Below are 18,415 nucleotides of genomic sequence, written 5' to 3'. Positions count from 1 at the left end.
GGGCATCCACATGAGGGAAGAACTGGAGCCAGCAAAGGACCCTGAGAAGGAGCATCCGGGGAGATGGAGGAGGTGGTGTCTAGAAATAAGTGAAGAAAGTGAATGTCCTGGAAGGGAGTGAGCTGCTGTGTCATCTTCTGTTCTTGAGAGGCAGAGACTGGAAGGATGGAGATGAAGTGAATTTGGTAAACTGGAGTTCGGTGGTGACCTTGGCAGGAGGGGTTTCCAGGAAGAGGTGGTGGAGACAGCTTGGCTGGAGTGGACCCAGGAGAGGGTGGAGGCGGGGAAGCAGTGACAGCAAAGGGAGAAGATTAATGGGACAGTTGCTGGAGGGGCATATGGGAGATATTGGGATACGTTTGAATATTATGGGTGACTGTAATAGCAAGGGAGAAATTGACGATGCAGAAGAGAGATGAACACTGCAGGAGTGAAGTCCATACGTGGTCGAGGGGGTGGCACAGGTGGAGGGTTCAGACTCAGCGAGGAGCAGGGATGGCTCATTCTTTTGCACCAGGAAGGAAAGCAGAGTACAGGGGTGTGGGTGTCGGTCAGGAGGTACATTTGGTAATGGAAGCCTGAGGATGTTTCTGTGGTTGTTTCTGCTCTCTTGGGGCATAATGGAGTTGGCAGCTGAGGCTGAGATTGTCTGGGGGGCGTTTGAGCAAGGGTACAGTAATACACACTGAGCATCAGCAAACTGATTAGAGAAACACCATAAGATTGGCAAGGCTCCCCTCCTCCTGGGTCCTCATTGCTACGTTCAGACCATTTCTTCTATTCTTTCAAAATTCTAGATTCTTTGAACTGCCCCTTCCTCACTGTAGTCACCTCTAAACCCCAAGCTGACCCCCATCATCCTGGTTCATTGTCTCTTCCTCTCCATTGCTTCTCCTGTCCCAACCCATCCTCTACTTTGAGGTCAGTTCCTTGACCTCCTCACATCTACTCTAGGCCTTGTGGTACTTGGGAAGGGGCAGAAATGGGAGAGCTGGCCTTATTTAGAGCAAGAGGTGAATGGAGTGTCAGGAGGAGAGGTAAGGGGACTTTGCTGATGGAAATGGATGGGAACAGTGGAAGGTCTGAGAGCATGGGCAGGAGAGAGCAATCACATGAGAAGGTGCACGGAGCCTTGTGGAAATGAGAGTCGAGGGATCATCTAGGAGTGACCTTAAAGGTTTGACTCTGGCTCGGAGAGCCAGGATTCAAACTCTGTTCTGCCTGCCTCCAGAGCTGCTAGCCCTCAACCTTAGTTCTTTGTTTCCTTCAAATCCACCTGGCTCTCTCGGTTCCCTTCTAGAGTAACTCACAAACTGTTTCCTCTTCTCCATTTCATCATTGTCTCCTCTTGGACTTTGCAGGTGCTTCCCAAATGACTCAGCCTCAGCCTCTTTGCCATTAATGTACCGTCCACACTGTAATTAGAGTCATTATAATAAACACAGGTTCTGGTCTTACATCTACTCCATTTAAAAAATATTTGGTGGCTCTCTGCTATTCACAGAATAAAATCCAATCTTCTTAAAGTGGGTCTTTGAAGCCTTTCACAACAGGTGCTCAGCAAATGTTCAGGGCCCTTGACAACCTGGTCTCCAGGCTTCTTTCCCAGCCGTACAGCTACTCTTCTCTCCTTCAGACCTAATGCTTCAGCCACACGGGAGGATTCATTCTTCACATTCCCGATGCCTCTGAAGCCTTCCCTGACCCCTGAAGCATGACCCCTCGCCGAAGTTTCCCTAGTTCCAGGGGCCTCCATTGCCCTTATCACACTGGGCAAATGAGTTGTTTTCTCGCTTTTCTCCCTCATGAGCTCTTTAAAAGCAGGTACCACATCTCATTCCTTTTTGAATATCCAGCCCCAGCTACTGCCTGGCTCTATCCTTGTGAAGGCAAAGGACCCACTTTTGCTAAATGCCTCTGCCAGGCCCTGAGTGAGGCACGTGGTTGGAAGACACCATAGCAGAGCAGTTGAGAGCAGATCCTTCGTAATAAGACCGAAGACAAATGAATACGTAGGTCAGAGGCATGTTACCTCTGACCTACGTTTTCCTCATACATAAAATGGTGATATCAAAAACACTGACCTGGTAGAGCTACTGGGGGGATTAAATAAGATAATTATTGCATGTAGAGGGTTTAGTACACTCTTGGGGCGCCTATTAGGCACGTAGTAAATGGTAGCTGAATGTCTCATTTATCCATAAGGTAGAAGGACTCGAGGAGAGACAATGAAGAAGGAAGGGAGATTTGAAGGTTAAGAGCCTATATAATTCAGAGAATAGGGTGCTTTTAATGAAATTAGAGAGGGGGTTAGAGAGGAGAAGCACTTTTAGGAGGGAGAAGGTGATTTATTCAGTTTGGACCATGTGGAGTTTAGGTGATGAACTATTCAGGGGTGCCATGGGGGTACTGAGGGCTGAGGTTAGGAAAGTTGTTGGAAATCCAAGCCTGGATCCCAGGAGAGAGGCCAAAGTTAACACTATAGATTTTGAGGGTGTTGTAGATACAGGATAGAATTTAAATCCTGGAGAAAATTCGAGTCCTGGAGGGAGTATAGCTAGATGACAGACCCTGGGAAATGCCTCCATCCCAGGATCAGAGGAGGAGGACACTAAGGCCAGTGAAGAAGAGGAGAAACAGAGATGTTGTAAATCCCATTTTCTCCTAATAGCTTTGAAATCAGCCTGAGATGTGAATCTGAGGTCAGCACTTTGAATAGAGAGTCATGGTGTTGAACAGACACCTTGTCCCTCTGAAGGTAGAGTGTAGCGTTCTGTGTGTTCCAGTGTCTTCTAAATCGCTAGGTCTCGGGCCGATGTGCAGTGCCCTACAGTGGAATATATGATGCCCACTCTACCCACGTCATCTCTGGGTACTGGGGCAGCAATGACTTCTAAAGAAGCAACTGCATTCCCGATGGGAGTTTGCATCCACTCCCTTTGCAGGATCTGGAGTGAGAGGCCCCTCAGAGAGGTTATCCAGCTGATGGAGTAGGGAAACTTCTCCCCATGCAGAAGCAGTCCAGGGCAGGAATTGGTTTACCTTACATGGCCATCAGAAACTTATCTCAAAAAAAATATCACTTAAAGAAAGCCATAGACTGACCCTTTGGTGAAGGGAACGCTCATCCATTCCTTCAACAAATATTTTTTGAGCACCTGTTCTGTGTCTGGCACTGTTCTAGGCACTGGAGACACAGCTGTGAGCAAAGTAGGCAAAACCTCTGCCCTCATGGACCTTACATTCCTGAGCGGGCAGGTTAAACAGACAAAATAACTGAATAATATGTTAGATGCTAATAAGTGCCATGGAGAAAAATTAAGCACAGAAGGGGCTAGGGGATGCCGAGGAGATAATGGATGTGATTTTAAATTGTTGGGGGGTTGAGAAGAGGATATTGAGGAAGTAACCTTTGAGTGACCACCTGAGGATACCTGGGACAAGATTCCAGGCAGAGAGGGGAGGGTTTGAGAGCCAGCGAGGAGGTCCCAATGGAGGAGAGCAGCAGCGGTGAGGTCAGAGGTGCAGAATAGGGGCCACGATCAGTGGAGCCCCATGGGCTGCACCCAAGTGGGGTGAGAGCCACGGGAGTGTGTGGGCAGGGGCAGGATGGGCCTGAGCTCTCACCAGCTGCTGGGCCCTGAGCTAGACCCTCTTCTGCGTCCACTCACAGCAGTCATGAACTCTGATGTTTTGACAGCCACAGAAACGAGCGGGGAGCTTTTTCGAATGGATTCCTTCTCCTTTCAACATTTGCTCCACATGAGAATAATTCATTCTGAGTTTAGGTTATGTGGACCCTTTGACTTCATTCCCTCTGTCAGATACTTTGTGTGTGTGTGTGTGTGTGTGTGTGTGTGTGTGTGCATGCACACGCACACATGCACACACTTCCATTCATGTGTGTTAACTCAGAACTGACTTAAATTGTATATTTCAGAGAAATGAATATTTTGGTAAAAAAAAAAACTAACCTCCCCGGGGCTCAGTTTCTTCATCTGAAAAATGGGTATGAGAATCTTGACAAAGAGTGTATCCCAATGCCTAACACACGGTAGAAGCTCAAGAATGTGTTGTCTCATTTTCCTATCCTTCCTCTGACATTCTTGTAAGTTAAATAACCATTTGTTCCTTTTCACCTCTGTACATGACTTTGTAGTTTTAGATCATTATGCCAATGAATATACTGGGTTTGGATGACTTCAGTTGACCTAACTTTACTATCGCTTTGACTGTTAAATGAATTTATTAATGTACGTAGCATAAATTTGTTCTCTCCCCATTTAAATAGAGGTGAAAGGATTTTCCATACTGCATCAAGAAGGCACACCTCCATCAAAACAATAAAGCTGAGTAAAAGCAGAACACGTGTAAATATTTCATTCTTGCTAATGAAAAAAATTATATACATATATAAATATATTTAGGGTATCATGTTCTGATACACTATACATTTTTCTCCATCAGGATAGAACAACATAGCCGAAAAGAGGCATATTGATATTTTTCACAGAAGCACTGAGCTTTAAAAAATGTTAATGGCCTAAAACTCACATATAAATACTGAATTACTAAAAGCAGCAGCAATTACATGTTTAATGTCAACAGGAGCACATTATCTAATGAGCTGTTTTCAGAAGTTAATAATGTGATTAATCACTGATTGACAAAAACTGTGGAAAAGAAATTCTTTTGTACTAATAGTACTACCAAGCCAAGTGCTGCCTGAGGAGAGGTAGATCTTGGCTAATGAGGTGCCAGTTGAAGTCAGGGGGTGGTCGAAGTCAGAGAAAGACCAGCTGGCTCCTCAGGCAGGTCCTCACCATGTGGCACTTACTGGTGGGGTCTTTGTATTCCAGAGTCCAGTCCTCAGCTTCGTGGGTTTAGTAGCCCCCAGAATTAAGCAGGATCAGGAGGACCAACTTATGCTAACCAGACTTATAAGAGATTGATATATATACCAGATTGAAAGTATTTAGTTTAAAATATGGATTAGAACTACCAAGGAGAGGGGATTTCTTTAACTGGCTGTTACTGTATCCTTTGTTGAAATCTGTATGGGGAGCCAAATTGCAACAGGAATAATGGTAGTTCAGTTACACATTCATTCAACTTTTAATTGAGCACCTACTATGTGCAAGGCACTGTTCTAGGCCCTGGGGAATGCAGCAAACGAGACAAAAAACCTCCCTGCTCTCTTAGGGTGTACATCCTAATGGAGAGGCAGGGAGTGACAGATGGTGAGCAAATACATATGTATCATGGCAGATGGTGATATGTACTTTAGAGCCTCACCACTCCAAGTGTGGCCTGGGGGCCTGCTGCATGGGTACCCCCGGGGAGCTTATTAGGCATGTTACCGAGTCCAAGTTTGTACTGCTCACCACACGACAGGCCGATAAATCGAGAGATGAGTTATTGGGGCCAGGAATAGTGACTTTATTTGGAAAGCCAGTAGACTGAGAAGATGGTGGACTTGTGTCCCAAAGAACGTATTACAGGGGGACCCATCCCAACCCACAGAATCAGAATCCACATTTGAGCAAGATTCCCAGGTGATGGGCATGCACATTAAAGTTTGAGAAGCACTGATTTAGAGAAAAATTAAGTAGGAAGAGGGGGATGGAGAGTGCTAAGGGCAGGGATTGTTATTGATATTTTATAGAGAGTACAGGGAAGCCCTCACAGATATGGTGACACTTGTTCAGAGCCCTGAAGGAGGGAGGGAGGGAGCCATGTGGATATCTAGGTGAAGAGCGTTCTAGGTAGAAAAATAAGCTGGTGCAAAGGCCCTGAGGCAGGAGCATGTCCTGCATGTTTGAGGAACAGTAGGAGGGAGGTAGGCTGGAGCAGAGTGAGTTGAAGGAGGAGCTGTAAGGGCAGAGAAGTAACTAGATGGTTGGTCGGGCAGATCACTTAAGGTCTTATAGAAATTATAAGGACCCTGGCTCTTACTCCGAGTGGGGTTGGAGCCTCTGGAGGGTTTGAGCAGAAGAATGTTGTGATCTGAATTTTTAAAGGATCACTCCAGCTTCTGTCTTGCAAATGACTATAGAGGACAAGGGAGGAGCCCATTGCAGTAATTCAGGTGAGAGATGTTGGTAGCTTGGCCTATAGCAATAGAAAGAAGTGATGTATTTTGAAGATGGAGATGACAGGGTTTGTTGCTCAATAAGATATTGGGTGAGAGTAAAAGAGACAGGTCAACATTGATGGCAAAGTTATTAATCTGAGCAACTGGAAGGAAGGAGTTGCCATTTGTTGGAGTGGAAAATATCACAAGAAGAACAGGTTTGGTTGGGGGGTGGGGGGACTGAGAGTTGGGCTCTGGATATATTAGAGACATTTCTTAAGTATCCAACTGGAGATTTGAGTTGATGGTTGGATACAGGAATCTGGAGTTCAGAGTAGCGGTCCTGGTTAGAGACATAAACCCAACAGCACAGATGGGTTTTAAGCCTTGAGTCCATGAGATCATCTAGGGAGTGGGAGAGAAGAGAGCTTGTGTGGTATTAACAGTATCACCAAGCTCAAACAGCCAGCTGCCACCATCTTGCCCACCAGATAGACCTGCCATCCGGCCAGGTTACCCATGTCTGCTGGTCGGGGTACCCTCCCCTGGAGTGGATAAATCTTTGGTTCTCTTTTTCTAGATTTTTTGCAGACCCCACTCTCTTCCAATAACTCTTTATTCCTATAAACAATTATTTTGGTTACTGTTTTCTTTACTCCAGTCCTTTTGATTGGACTGAGGTGTTTCCAAAGCTTCCCCACCTGGGATCATGGGGGGAGGACTCATTCATCTCACATCAAAGGCTTTTTCGTTTTCTTACATTTTCCTAACCCAGCTTACTAAAAAGTTGAAAGAATTGTACAGTGAACACCTATGTTGCTACCACCTCGATTCCACAATTAGCGTTTTACTATATTTTAATAATCACATCTCTGTTCATCTATTTTTCCATTCATCTGTTAATCCATCATATTTTTTTGATGTATTTCAAAGTAAGTTGCAAACATCAGTAGGCTTCAACCCAAGACACTTCAGTATGCATATCATTGCCTAGAGTTCCATATTTGTTTGTGATGTTTTAGATAAAATTAACATACAGTGAAATGAACAGCTCTTAACTATACTGTTTGATGTTTTGACAAGTGTATACACCTGTGTGACCCTAACCCCTATCATGATGTAGAGCATGACCATCAACCTGTTGCCCTTTGCAAGTTAATTAATGCCAGCCCCACCCTCCTTGAGGCACCTACTGTTCTAATAACACATTCTTCCTACTGACAGTCACTTTTGTTACTCTATTTCACTCTGGCTCTGAGAATAGCTGGATTGTTTTGATTAGACAAGGCATTTCCATGCCTCCCCAGCCAGCCATCCGGGGGCAGGGCAGATCCGTCCACTCAGGTATGTTTTATTCGTTGCTCACTCAGCGGGTGACTTAACTACAATATTTAGAGTCATCTCTCCGTGGCCTTTGCCGCCTGACTGCCCCACTGTACTAATCCTCAGATCGCTTCTCTCTTCTTCTCTTTTGACTCACGGACACGACCAGTGGGGAAACTTGATACCAATCCATCTTCCTCTTCCTCCTCTTAATCATAGTGAAGGCTCGCATTTCTTGAGCACCTACTAGGGGCCACACCAAAGCACCACATGTACCTTGCCTCTCTGATGCTTTGCAACGTGATAGCCCCATTTTACAGATAAGGACACTGAGTCTCAGAGACCTTGAGTAGCTTGCCAAGGCAGGAGCCTTTCCGAGCCCAAACCCTCTCAACCATCTCACGACTTGGGACTGGAGGGCATTTATCTCCTGGTTGCTTTCCCCTTCCCTGAGCTCCTTGTCACGTGCTTCCCCCACTCTTCCCCGCAGCCGTGGTGAAGAACCCGCCCAACAACCTGTGGATCATTGCCGCGGTGCTGGCGCCCATTGCCGTGGTCACGGTCATCATTATCATCATCACTGCCGTGCTCTGCCGGAAGAACAAGAACGACTTCAAGCCAGACACTGTGATGAACCTGCCACAGAGAGCAAAGGTATGAGATGGAAGCTGTGAGGAGAGGGGCAAAAGCCCTGGCCCCTTGGGGCTCCCCCTGCCTTTTGTCTCTTGGCTCTTGAGGTCTTTGCAAGTACCTTCAGAAGCATCCTCATGAGTCCTCATGTTGAAGGAGACCCTTTATTTACTTACTTGAATGTTTTAAAAATTGTGGTAAAATATACATAACATAAAATTTACCATCTTAGTCACTTATAAGCGTACAGTTCAGTATTCTTTAGAATATTTGCATTCTTGTGCCACCTTTATTTTTATAATGAGGACACGATAGCTAATGCTCATCTAATGCTCACTCTTTGCCTTAAATGCTTCTCAGGGCTTTGCATATACCAGTAACCCCTAATCTTCCCAGCACCCCTTTGAGGAAGAACATTATTTTACAGATGAGGAAACAGAGGCACAGAAAACGAGCTGCTAGCTAGACCTGAAAGGGGCCTCAGAGGTCATCTGATCTGACACCTCCCCTTTTACAGAAAAGTGACTTCTTCACAATGGCACAGTTAGTCAGTAGCAGAACTGATAGTAGAACCAGGTCTCTTGGCTCCTAACTCAGGGCCCTTTGGGGCACATCAGACCCTCAAAACTTTCCTTCTTCCGCTGGCCGGAGTGGCTGATCTTCAAAGGCTGCATGACGGGCGAGCTGCAGAGCCTTGGCCAGGCAGCCATCAACCCCCAGTTCAGTGGCTCCCCTGAGGGCCGGCCGGGAGCCCCGTCCGCTTTCCACAGCCTCCACAGGGCCGTACCACCCATCTCCAGAGATTGGAAGGAGAATGAACTGAGGAAATTCCAAAGGCTAATTCTCCAGTCACGTAGCTCCCTTCACAATAGTCCCCGAAGGGACTATAACGACCTGTAATACCCAGTGTTTAAATAATGCCTTACAATATCCTGGGCTATCCTAGGTCTGTCACCTTGTTTGCTCATCACTGTAGCCCTGTGAGGTAGGTTGTAGTCAGGGCAGCATTTATTATTTTCATTTTACTGCAGAGAAATCCAAAGGAAAGAGAGACTGTGGGACTTATTCCACAGCAGTGGGGGAGGTACTCAGGCCCATATCTGAGTCTTTGGGCTCTGTCTACTTTATACCCCTTACTGAACTCTGAGATTTGGTGGGTAGAATCCTCTTCCAGCCCTGAACATCTGAGCTTTGTCTACCTGTGCAGGAATGAAACAGCAGATGGAATTTCACATCCACTGGAATGCATGACGTGGTGATTGTCCTTGCTGGGAGTCAGCCATGTCTAGTTCTTCCTGGATGATCATACCTTGCTTCAGCAAAAGAAATCAAATGAATTTGATTGTTTATTAAACCGAGTCACCTGTTGAGAAGCTGCGGCTTGCTGAGACACTGTCTAGTGAAGAGCCCAACCCCAAAGAATGTTGTTCTGTGTCTGTTGACATAAAGCCACCCGCTGCCTGGACGCAGCATGATGTTGGTAATTACCCAAGCAGTGAAAAATGAAACTGTTCCAAGAAGGGGTATTTCATTTCCATCTTAGCTTGGTTACAATCTGAGCCTTGCAGACATAACAGTAATTACCAGAATCTAATTGCAGCTGAGTCCAGGAATGCAAAACATGCCATACTGAGGTTGTAAATGCCATCTTTGTGTGCTAGATGAAGCCAAAATTTTATTAATTTGCCGAGATGAGTTGGGCAGCACATGATTTCAGCATATCTTCTGGCTGGAAAGCTGTCTGAGGCTGGAAGAGATTCATGTTTGTGGGTTTTCATAGCCCCTTTTATGTCCCTTCCCGGTGCATTGTGCTTCAACAGATACCCAGCTGCTGTGGAAAATCAAGCAAATTTATGTTCCCTGAGATGTTTGAGTTCACTTGTGTGGGGTGACGGTGGTTGTTTTCTCCCTCAATGAGACTGGGCTATGCACTTGATTTCCAGAGCCCTTTATCACGGGAAACCAGCGGGCTGGAACTGCCTCTTTCTTACCGCAGTCCTGCCCGTTGCAACCCGGGGACACTGCAGTGTTTGCAAGAGGAGAGAGCCGCCTGCATCACTTCTCACAACGTTTGTGTGTGAGCAGAATTCATTTAACGCCAAGGGACCAGGCGGGATGAAAAAGTTAGCTTTCGCCACCAATCCAGAGACCGGGAGAGTGGTCTCCTAGTCTCCAGGGACACCACTGTGTCTGTAAGGATGCGGGCTGCAGGGCCAGAGGACATGGCTGGGGATCCTTGCTGAGCCTCACTAATAGACTTAACATCCTAAGAGGAGGTGAGTGTGGCTGTCCCGTGAGCCAAGGCCCAGCCGTGCACGCCCACACCCTTCTGCAGAGACAAGGTACCACAGATGTAACCCTATTACCGTTGCTGTCTTCCGGGCTTCGGCAGGTAGAAGGTTGAGAAAATGATCAGCGCAGGAGGAGGGCCAGGCGTCATGCCTTTGTCACCTCCTTTCTTCCTAGTTCACTTTTCCCTCCTCTTTGTCATTGGATTCATAGCCTCTTCCCAGGTTTTCCCTTCAACTGAAGAGAACATGATCCCCTGGAACAGGCCACCTTAAGAGAAAGTTGTTAGGGCCATATCCAGGTGCAGAGTGAGCTTGGAGGGCCTGCACTGGTTGGCATGACCTTCTGCTTGGGGTGGATCTGCTTTAGTCACCCCCTAAAGATGCCCAGCTGTCTCCTGTTTCTCACATAGTATCTATATGACCATACTTAACCTCTTTGTGCCTCAGTTTTCCCATCTGTGAAATGGGGGTGATAACAGTATTCACTTACAGGTTGTTGTGAGGATTAAGTGAGTTATGTGAATTACTTTGAGTGTACCTGGTACAGAATAAATATTATATATAAGTTGATGTTTATTATTACACATGCTTTCTTCTTAAAAGATCCGGGTAACATGTTTACCTTTGAAATTGTTGGAGATTATTTTGATTTGATAATTTTACAAAACTCATTAAAGCAACTATAAATGTTTCATGATGTTGTATTAACGGTGTTAGGGGTCACTAGTGTGTGTCCCGTGGGAAATTAGTTAATCTCAGGTGATTTTCAAGTTAGAGGTTGAAAGACCACTATCCTGTCAGTCAGAAGAGTAAGGTACTAGTCTTGAGTCTTTCACCACTTAGCTGTGTGATCTTGGGCAAGTCACCGAACCTCTCTGAGCTTTTGTTTTCTTACCTATAAAGTGAAGACTGTGCTGTTTGCCCTGCTTTCCCCATGTGGTTGTTGTGAGAATGAAATGAGGTGTCAGTGTTTTGCAGGCTGTAAGTACTGAACATGTACAGGGATTGTTATTATTAACCTAATAACAAGGGCCGCCTTTTAAGCTTGTCATTCCTTAATGTCTCCCTGCTCACCCACCATCAGCCCAGTCCCCTGAAGTATCTAGCAGGTAACTTCAGCCCCGTGTGAAAGGTGAGAGGCCAAGTTCAGAGAAAGTGAGGATGAGGGGGGCAAGCCAGAGCCAGCTCGTCCTCCTCACTAGGTTCTTAGGTCATCTTAGCTGCCAGTGCAGACTCCCAATACCTCACACACAGGCCAGGAGTCTCAACACAGGAGCCAGACCAAGGGTGGTAGAAGATGCCCAACCAAGATGGCAGGCTGCAGAAGGAGAGGAGAGGCCGTGCGAAGAACCATCAAGCAGTGGTTGGGTGTTCTGGCTCTGGGTCATATAGTACTGAGTTCAAATGCCGGCTCTACCATAGACCAGCTGTGTGAGCCTGGGGAAGTTGCTGAACCTTTCAACCTCAGTTTCTTCATCTTTAAAATGGGGAACCATAACAATACCTAGCTCCTTGAACTACAGGGAGGATGAAATGACATAATTTATGTAACATATTCGATACTGTACCAGTAATATCAAGTGAAGCTGAAACTGTGAGCTCCTTGAGGGTCGGGGGCCAGGTATTATTCACCTTTATGTTTCCAGCACCAAGCGCAGTCCCTGACACAAGCCAGTGCTCAAAAACTAGAGGTGGAACAAAACTGAATAGGATAATGGGAGGATGGGGGTATGGCAGAAAAGGGACCAACAGGAGATGAGGCTGGGCACATGGGTTCAGACAGAATGTGAAGGGTCTTGAGTGCCTTGCCAAAGGGTTTGGGTGCCATGGAGCATTTATAATGAGGGAGTGATGATGACCTGACATGGTTCTAAGGGAGATAACTTTGGAGGTTTGTCAAGGGTGGTCCTGGAAAGGAGCAGAATGGAAGTAACAAGACCAGGGCAGGGTCAGTACAACAGTGGACCTGGAGAGAAAAGGTCAGCTTCCAGAAATATTTCAGTTGAATTCAGTTGGTGATCAATTGTTGAAGCAGGTGAGTCAGTATTCTAGGGACATCAGCGCATCATCTGAAGGCTCCTTTGTATTTCATGTACCACCAAGGGAGGGGAGGGAAATGAACAAACACTATTTCAGAAGCACATTCCCAGATCTTAGCACAGAATTTTAGTGGTTACCACGTGGGTCAGAGTGTGAGCGTCTCAGAGAAGAGGGACCAGTGACCACACCTCCCAGAGTGTGTTATCCAGGGAACTGTCCATGGCTATACTACAGACAGCTTGAAATAAGGAAGCTTTGCTTTATTTAGCAATAAAACTCCATCCTATTCTGAGACACTATTTGATAGGTTGGGCCACGGTCTTAGACCATTAAATCTGGCTGGAGCCTTCCTGTTACAATTTTTAGCTAAGTAACCTGCCTTGAAAGAGGAGCTTCTGATCGTATCAAGTTCTGATAGAACCCAAACAATAGAGGTTAAGTTGCATCCCAAATTTTCTTAAGGAGAATCCACGGATGTCCATTTCACCTGGCCTATGACTGAGTAGGCAGGAAAGCAGTATTAACTAATATTGATTGAGCACTTACTGTGTGTCAGGTACTTAGCTAAATGCTGGGCTTGAATTTACTTACCTATTCTACAGAGCATCCCTTTGAGGGTGGTTAAATATCACTCTCACAGGCATACACATTTGATCCTGCTCGCACTGTTATTCTCTCCATTTTACAGGTGAGGAAACATGTGCAGAGGATTTCAGTAACTTGCCCAAGGTCACCCAGCTAATACGTGTCAGAGCCAGGATTTGAATCCAGGCTGTCTGCTTTTGGAGCTGCTGATCTTAACCTCCCCGTCGTCCTGCCTCACATCTGTGTTGTGCTGTTTTGCAGAATAGAGGCACTCGCAGGGATTGTTTAAATATGCTTCTTGGTTTTTTCATTACCCCACTAATAAATGTCTGCTGGGTTTTGCTCACAGCTGCCCTATTCACTTGGGATTTCAGACATTGTACAACAAAAGCCTTGCTAATTTTTCAGTAATGAATTATAGGAGAGCCAGCCTGCTTAAGGGAGAGGCCTGGATTAAAGAGTGATTCCATAAATTCCATTTTATTATTAATAATTGTACTGCCTCGCATGTGGTAGCACATCTCCTCCCTCTGTTTTCAGATCTGTGATCCCCTTTAATACTCAAGGGTGGTGGAGGTAAAGCAGATATGATTATCATTTCTCAGATGAGAGAGCTGAGGTCCAGAGTTCAAGTGACTTGGCAAAGCCACACACCTGCTATTACACAGGATTTAAGGGATGACAAAATATGCCTAGGTAGGAGAAGATACGGGACCTGTTTAATGTAGCAATTAAGAGCTTCTAATTAGCAGTATCCTGTGACTTAAAATAAGTGGTCTAAAATCCTTGAAAGTATTTGTTCTCACACACATATTTGCATCTTGTTTATACTAGTCATTTTTCTGAGTCTTATCTATAAAGATTCTGTAGCTAGGTGGAATTAACACGGATTTTGATTTTGCAGAGACAGAAATTATGATGGAGATTTACGTTAACTCTTGTTCATCAGAAAGCTAAGTATGGTCCCATCACATGCACTTTTCCCACCTGTCTTCTCTTAAAGCTGCTGTGAGCGTCTTGCTTTGCCAGAAACGTGACTGCAAATCTGCTTCCTCTTTGCAGCCTGTGCAGGGCTTTGATTATGCCAAGCAGCACCTGGGCCAGCAAGGGGCGGACGAAGAGGTCATCCCCGTGACTCAGGAAACGGTGGTCCTCCCACTGCCCGTTAGAGATGCTCTTGCCTCTCAGGAAAGGGAAGCCCCTCAGGATGGAAGCACTATCAAGACGGCCAAATCCATCGAAACCAGAAAGAGGTAGGCACGGGGCCAGCTTCCGCCTCTCTGTGTCAACAAGAGAAATAATTGATGGGGAGAACAGCTGAAACCCTCAAGTTAATTCCTCTGTTCTCTTTAAAAATTCCCCTTCGTGCTTGTTTTGAATATTTGAGAAGGAGACTAAGGGAGACGACAAGAATCACAATACCTGCTTCTCATGAGCCACTCATTGTAAGGTTTTAGATGCCTGATCACAACGGAAGAGGTTTAGCTCTTATATTTATTATAACAAATTTGGCACTGATGTCACACTTATATTTTTAATTTGTCTTAAGAGCAGTGCCTTTGGTTCAGGTTAGTTGTATTTTATCTGGCAATTTCTCTATAGAGCTTATGATTTTAGTTCAAAAACCATTTATTGAGTTTTTACTATGAACAGAGCACTTTGACAGGCATTGGGAGGACTACAAAAAGGTTTAAGATTGATTCCTGACCCCGAGCATCTCATGATGGAAAGACAGAAAGAAATTGCTGCAATACCAAACGTGATGGGCAGGTGCCCACAGTGGAGTCTGAACCAAGTCCTGGGGAAAAGAGAGGAGGAAGAATTTAATTCTGATGAGGGAAAACGTTGTGGAGGAGGTTATGTTGTAGCCAAGCCTTGAAGGGCAAATGGGATGCCCATAGGTGGGAAGAGATAAAGGCGTCCAGGCTGGCAGAGCCAGGAGAGATATGGACACCCATGTTCATTTAATAATGAGTGTCCCTGGGGCTTAGAGCTCACAGTGCTTGGGATATAGTGAAAGATGAAACCAGAAGATAGATGAAAACTGTGGAGGGTCTTAACTGCCAGCCTAAGGAGTTTGACCTTTATTCTCTAGGCATTGGTAAGGCACTGAAAGCTCTTCAGGAAGACAGTGATGTCCAGCCTGTATCTTAGAAAGACTACTCCAGCGGCAACGTGGATGATAGATGGGAGAGGTTAGGCTAGAGGGCAGGAGCTTGTTAGGACTTTGCAATAGGCTCACAAAGAGGTAATGAACTCTGGCCAGCCCTGTTGTCTGGCTAAACCAGCTCCCATTGCCAACCTTGCCTGGGACCACAGTGGCGGCTGGAAAAGCTACATCCTCTCTCCCTCCTTCCCTCCCTTCACCTAACATATTTATCGATTGCTTGCTGTCTACTAGGCACCAGGGATACTGCAGCAAACAAGACAAAGTTCCTACTCCCGTGGTGCTTACAATTTGGTAGGGAGAGATAGACAATAAACAAATAGAGAAATAGAAATATAGTAGGTTGGGCGATGATGAGTACAAAGAAGAAAACCAAAGCATGGTAAGGGAATGCAGAGTTGGAGAGGGGAAAGTGAGGCTATTTTAGCAGGAAGTTGGGGAAGGCCTCTCTGATAAAGTGACATTTGAGGAAGACCTGATTGAAATGATGTGTAAGCCTTGAGGTTATCTAGCAGAAAAACTTTCCAAGCAGATGGAACAGTGTGTACAAAGCCCAGGGGAGGGAACTTCTTGACTTGCTTAAGGAAGAGCACGAAGGCCAAAGAGGCTGATATGAACTAGGGGGGAAGTGGTAGCAGGTGGGCCAGAGGAGCTACCTGAGGTTGAGCATGTCAGGCTTTACAGACCAAAGTCAGGACTTGAGATTTTGTTATGAATAAACATCAGAAGTCATTGGAAGGTTTTGAGAAGAACAGTGATGGGATGTGACTTGCAATTTTAAAGGTTCACTATGGCTGCCATGTGGAAATAGACTGTAGAGAAGCAGAGTAGAAGCAAAGAGACCCATTAGGAAGCTATTGCAAGAGTCCAGGTGAGAGATGGTGGTGTGGACCAGGGCGTGGAGGTGGAAGAAGTGATTGGGTCCTAGAGATGTTTAGAAGGAAGAGCTGACAAGATTTGCTGATAGGTTGTTGTGGGGTATGGAAATAGAGAGGGATGAATTTGCCATTTATTGTGCTGGGGAAGACTGGAGGAGAAGTTCGTAGGGGACGATCAAGAGTATGGATGTGGGTATGTTAAGTTTGAGATGCTCATGAGACATGCAAGTGGAGATGTTGAGAGCTCAGTTAACCATATGAGTCTGGAGTTCAGAGGAGAGGTCCAGAGTAGAAATATAAATGTAGGAGCTGTCAGCATTTGGTTATAAAAAGCTCTGAGACTAGATGGGCACCTAGGAGAGTGTAGTTAGAGAAGAAACCAAAGAACTGACCCCTGGGACATTGCAATGATTAGAGGTCCAGATAACGAAGACGGATTAGCAAAAGAGTCTGAAAAGCATCAGTAAGAAAGGCACAAGGAGAGCAAAGCAAGAGTGGAATCTGAGAAGCCAAGAGAAGGGAGTCATTGCAGGAGGAAGGAAGGATTGTTTGTATCAAATATATAAATTTCGCGTTGGAGTCAAGCAGCAAGGCTCTGTGCTTTTCTCTATGAGATCTTGGTACTTAAGAAAGAGGTGCAAAGAAACAGGGATGGATTTCAGCTTGTGTGGGAAAGAATGTTGAGGGCATGTGGATTAATTATCTGTTGCCCTGTAACAAACCACTCCAAAGCTTATCAGCTTAAATCAACAACCATTTATTTAGCTCATGATTTTTGGTGGGTCAGCAGTTTAGGCTGAGCTCAGCTGGGTAGTTCTTCTAGTCTGAACTAGGCTTGGCTGATCTCAGCTGGGCTGAGATGCCTGCATGCATCTTGGCTGAGATGCGTGCATCTTTAGTCAGCTGGAAGGTCTGCTGGGCTGGCTTGTTGATGACAGCCTTGTCTGGGGTGGCCAGGTAACTGGGACCTCTTGTCATGTGGTCTTGAACCCTCCAGCAGGCTAGCCCTGACTTTCTCACAAGGTGGTTACAGTGTTCCAAGAGCAGTAAGAAAAGAAGCCCCAAACAAGCTTCAAGTCTCTGCTTGTATCATATTTGCTACTGTCCTGTTGGCCAAAGCAAAACACATAGTCAAGTCCAGAGTCAGTGTGGGAGGGGACTACCCTAAGCTTGGTTACTGGGAGGTGTGAACAAATTGGGACCTTAACTGCAACAGTCCACCCCAGCATGAAGTTGAAACATACAGAGAAGCAATGGATGATTTATCTGAGTTGACTGGCAAGTAGTATTATCTATAGTAATTATTCTCATTATGATCTTTGCCAAGTACCATAAAGGCATGTTAACAATTTATCACCTATTTAGAGGACACTGAAAAGAAATAAATAGAATTACTAAAATTAGAATATTAACATAGCACTGCACTGCCAGGAAGAATAGAAACTTTTCTACCCATTCTAGTTGAGTGGTTTAAGTTGTGCAAAGATTTCTTTTAAAAAAATTGTTTTAGAACAAGCTATTTTTTTTCTTGAATTTGCAAGGAGTCTACTCTTGCTAATCAAATTTAAATACTTAACCTCAGATTTTTATTAAGAAATATTAGCGTATGAAACAAATACAAATAAAGAAAACAATGCCTACCCTATTGAATGATTTCTCCATTTGCTTCATAATTTTACCATAACAATATAATTTTGTTAAAGACTGGCTATATCATTGCCATAGCTGTGGGAGAAACTTCACCTCTGTTCAAGTTCAGTTGATCACAGGAATCTCTGATCATTTGGGAAGATTTTAGGATGCCACATCCAAGAGCAAGCCCATCACGCATCTATGTTTCTAGCTTCCCCAACTTGCCACTTCAGTTTCCTCTTTCCTGCTAGAGCAGGACTGCATGACCCTTCAGAATGGGGCCATTAGATGGTCCAAAAAGTTTTGCAGGTGAAAAATAGGGGAAGCCAGTGATCTGGTGGTCATTAAGATATCTTTAAAAAATTTGTTTTAAAACTGAAGGAAAAATGAAGATTCAGCCACTTGCAGACAACCAGATGATGTTTCAGGTCCTTTTCCTTATGTAGGCTTTTGGTGATGGCTGATTTGTTGTTCCATGACTGGGATTAATGAGCAAGGATAGAGAAGCAACAGCCATTCGCAATGGGTACTTCAGTGCAGTGATTGCTCATGATTGTTCAGCAATCGATTAATCCCCACCCCCAAGATTGTTCTTCCAGGATCCATGTACACCCATACTCAGAATGGGGACTATAGAGTTCAATAGACTTAAACTGCAACCTCTCAGGTGACACTTACTTTCAAAGACATTTTTGTTACTGTCATGAGTGGACACACACACACACACACACATACATATATCTCACTCTCTGTTTTTGACCAGAAATTCTGAGTTGACAGGTCCATGTAAACATAA

The 18,415-nt window shown here is 45.1% G+C and overlaps 1 protein-coding gene across 11 annotated transcripts in view; it reads left to right on the top strand.

Moving 5' to 3' along the window:
* The window catches only part of KIAA1549L (KIAA1549 like), a 291,549-nt gene that overhangs the window by 188,835 nt on the left and 84,299 nt on the right, over positions 1-18,415 (top strand). For all 11 annotated transcript variants that reach the window (XM_082343655.1, XM_082343657.1, XM_082343656.1 and 8 more), the window contains 2 exons: positions 7,887-8,050; positions 14,005-14,195. In XM_082343655.1, coding sequence (XP_082199781.1) covers positions 7,887-8,050; positions 14,005-14,195 — 355 coding nt within the window. The remainder of the gene's footprint in view (positions 1-7,886; positions 8,051-14,004; positions 14,196-18,415) is intronic.

Source organism: Balaenoptera borealis (assembly GCF_965194805.1).
Source record: "Balaenoptera borealis genome assembly, chromosome: 11".
In the NCBI taxonomy this organism is placed as follows: domain Eukaryota; kingdom Metazoa; phylum Chordata; class Mammalia; order Artiodactyla; family Balaenopteridae; genus Balaenoptera; species Balaenoptera borealis.
Note: the sequence above shows the minus strand (reverse complement) of the source record. Positions and strands in the feature narration are given on the sequence as shown.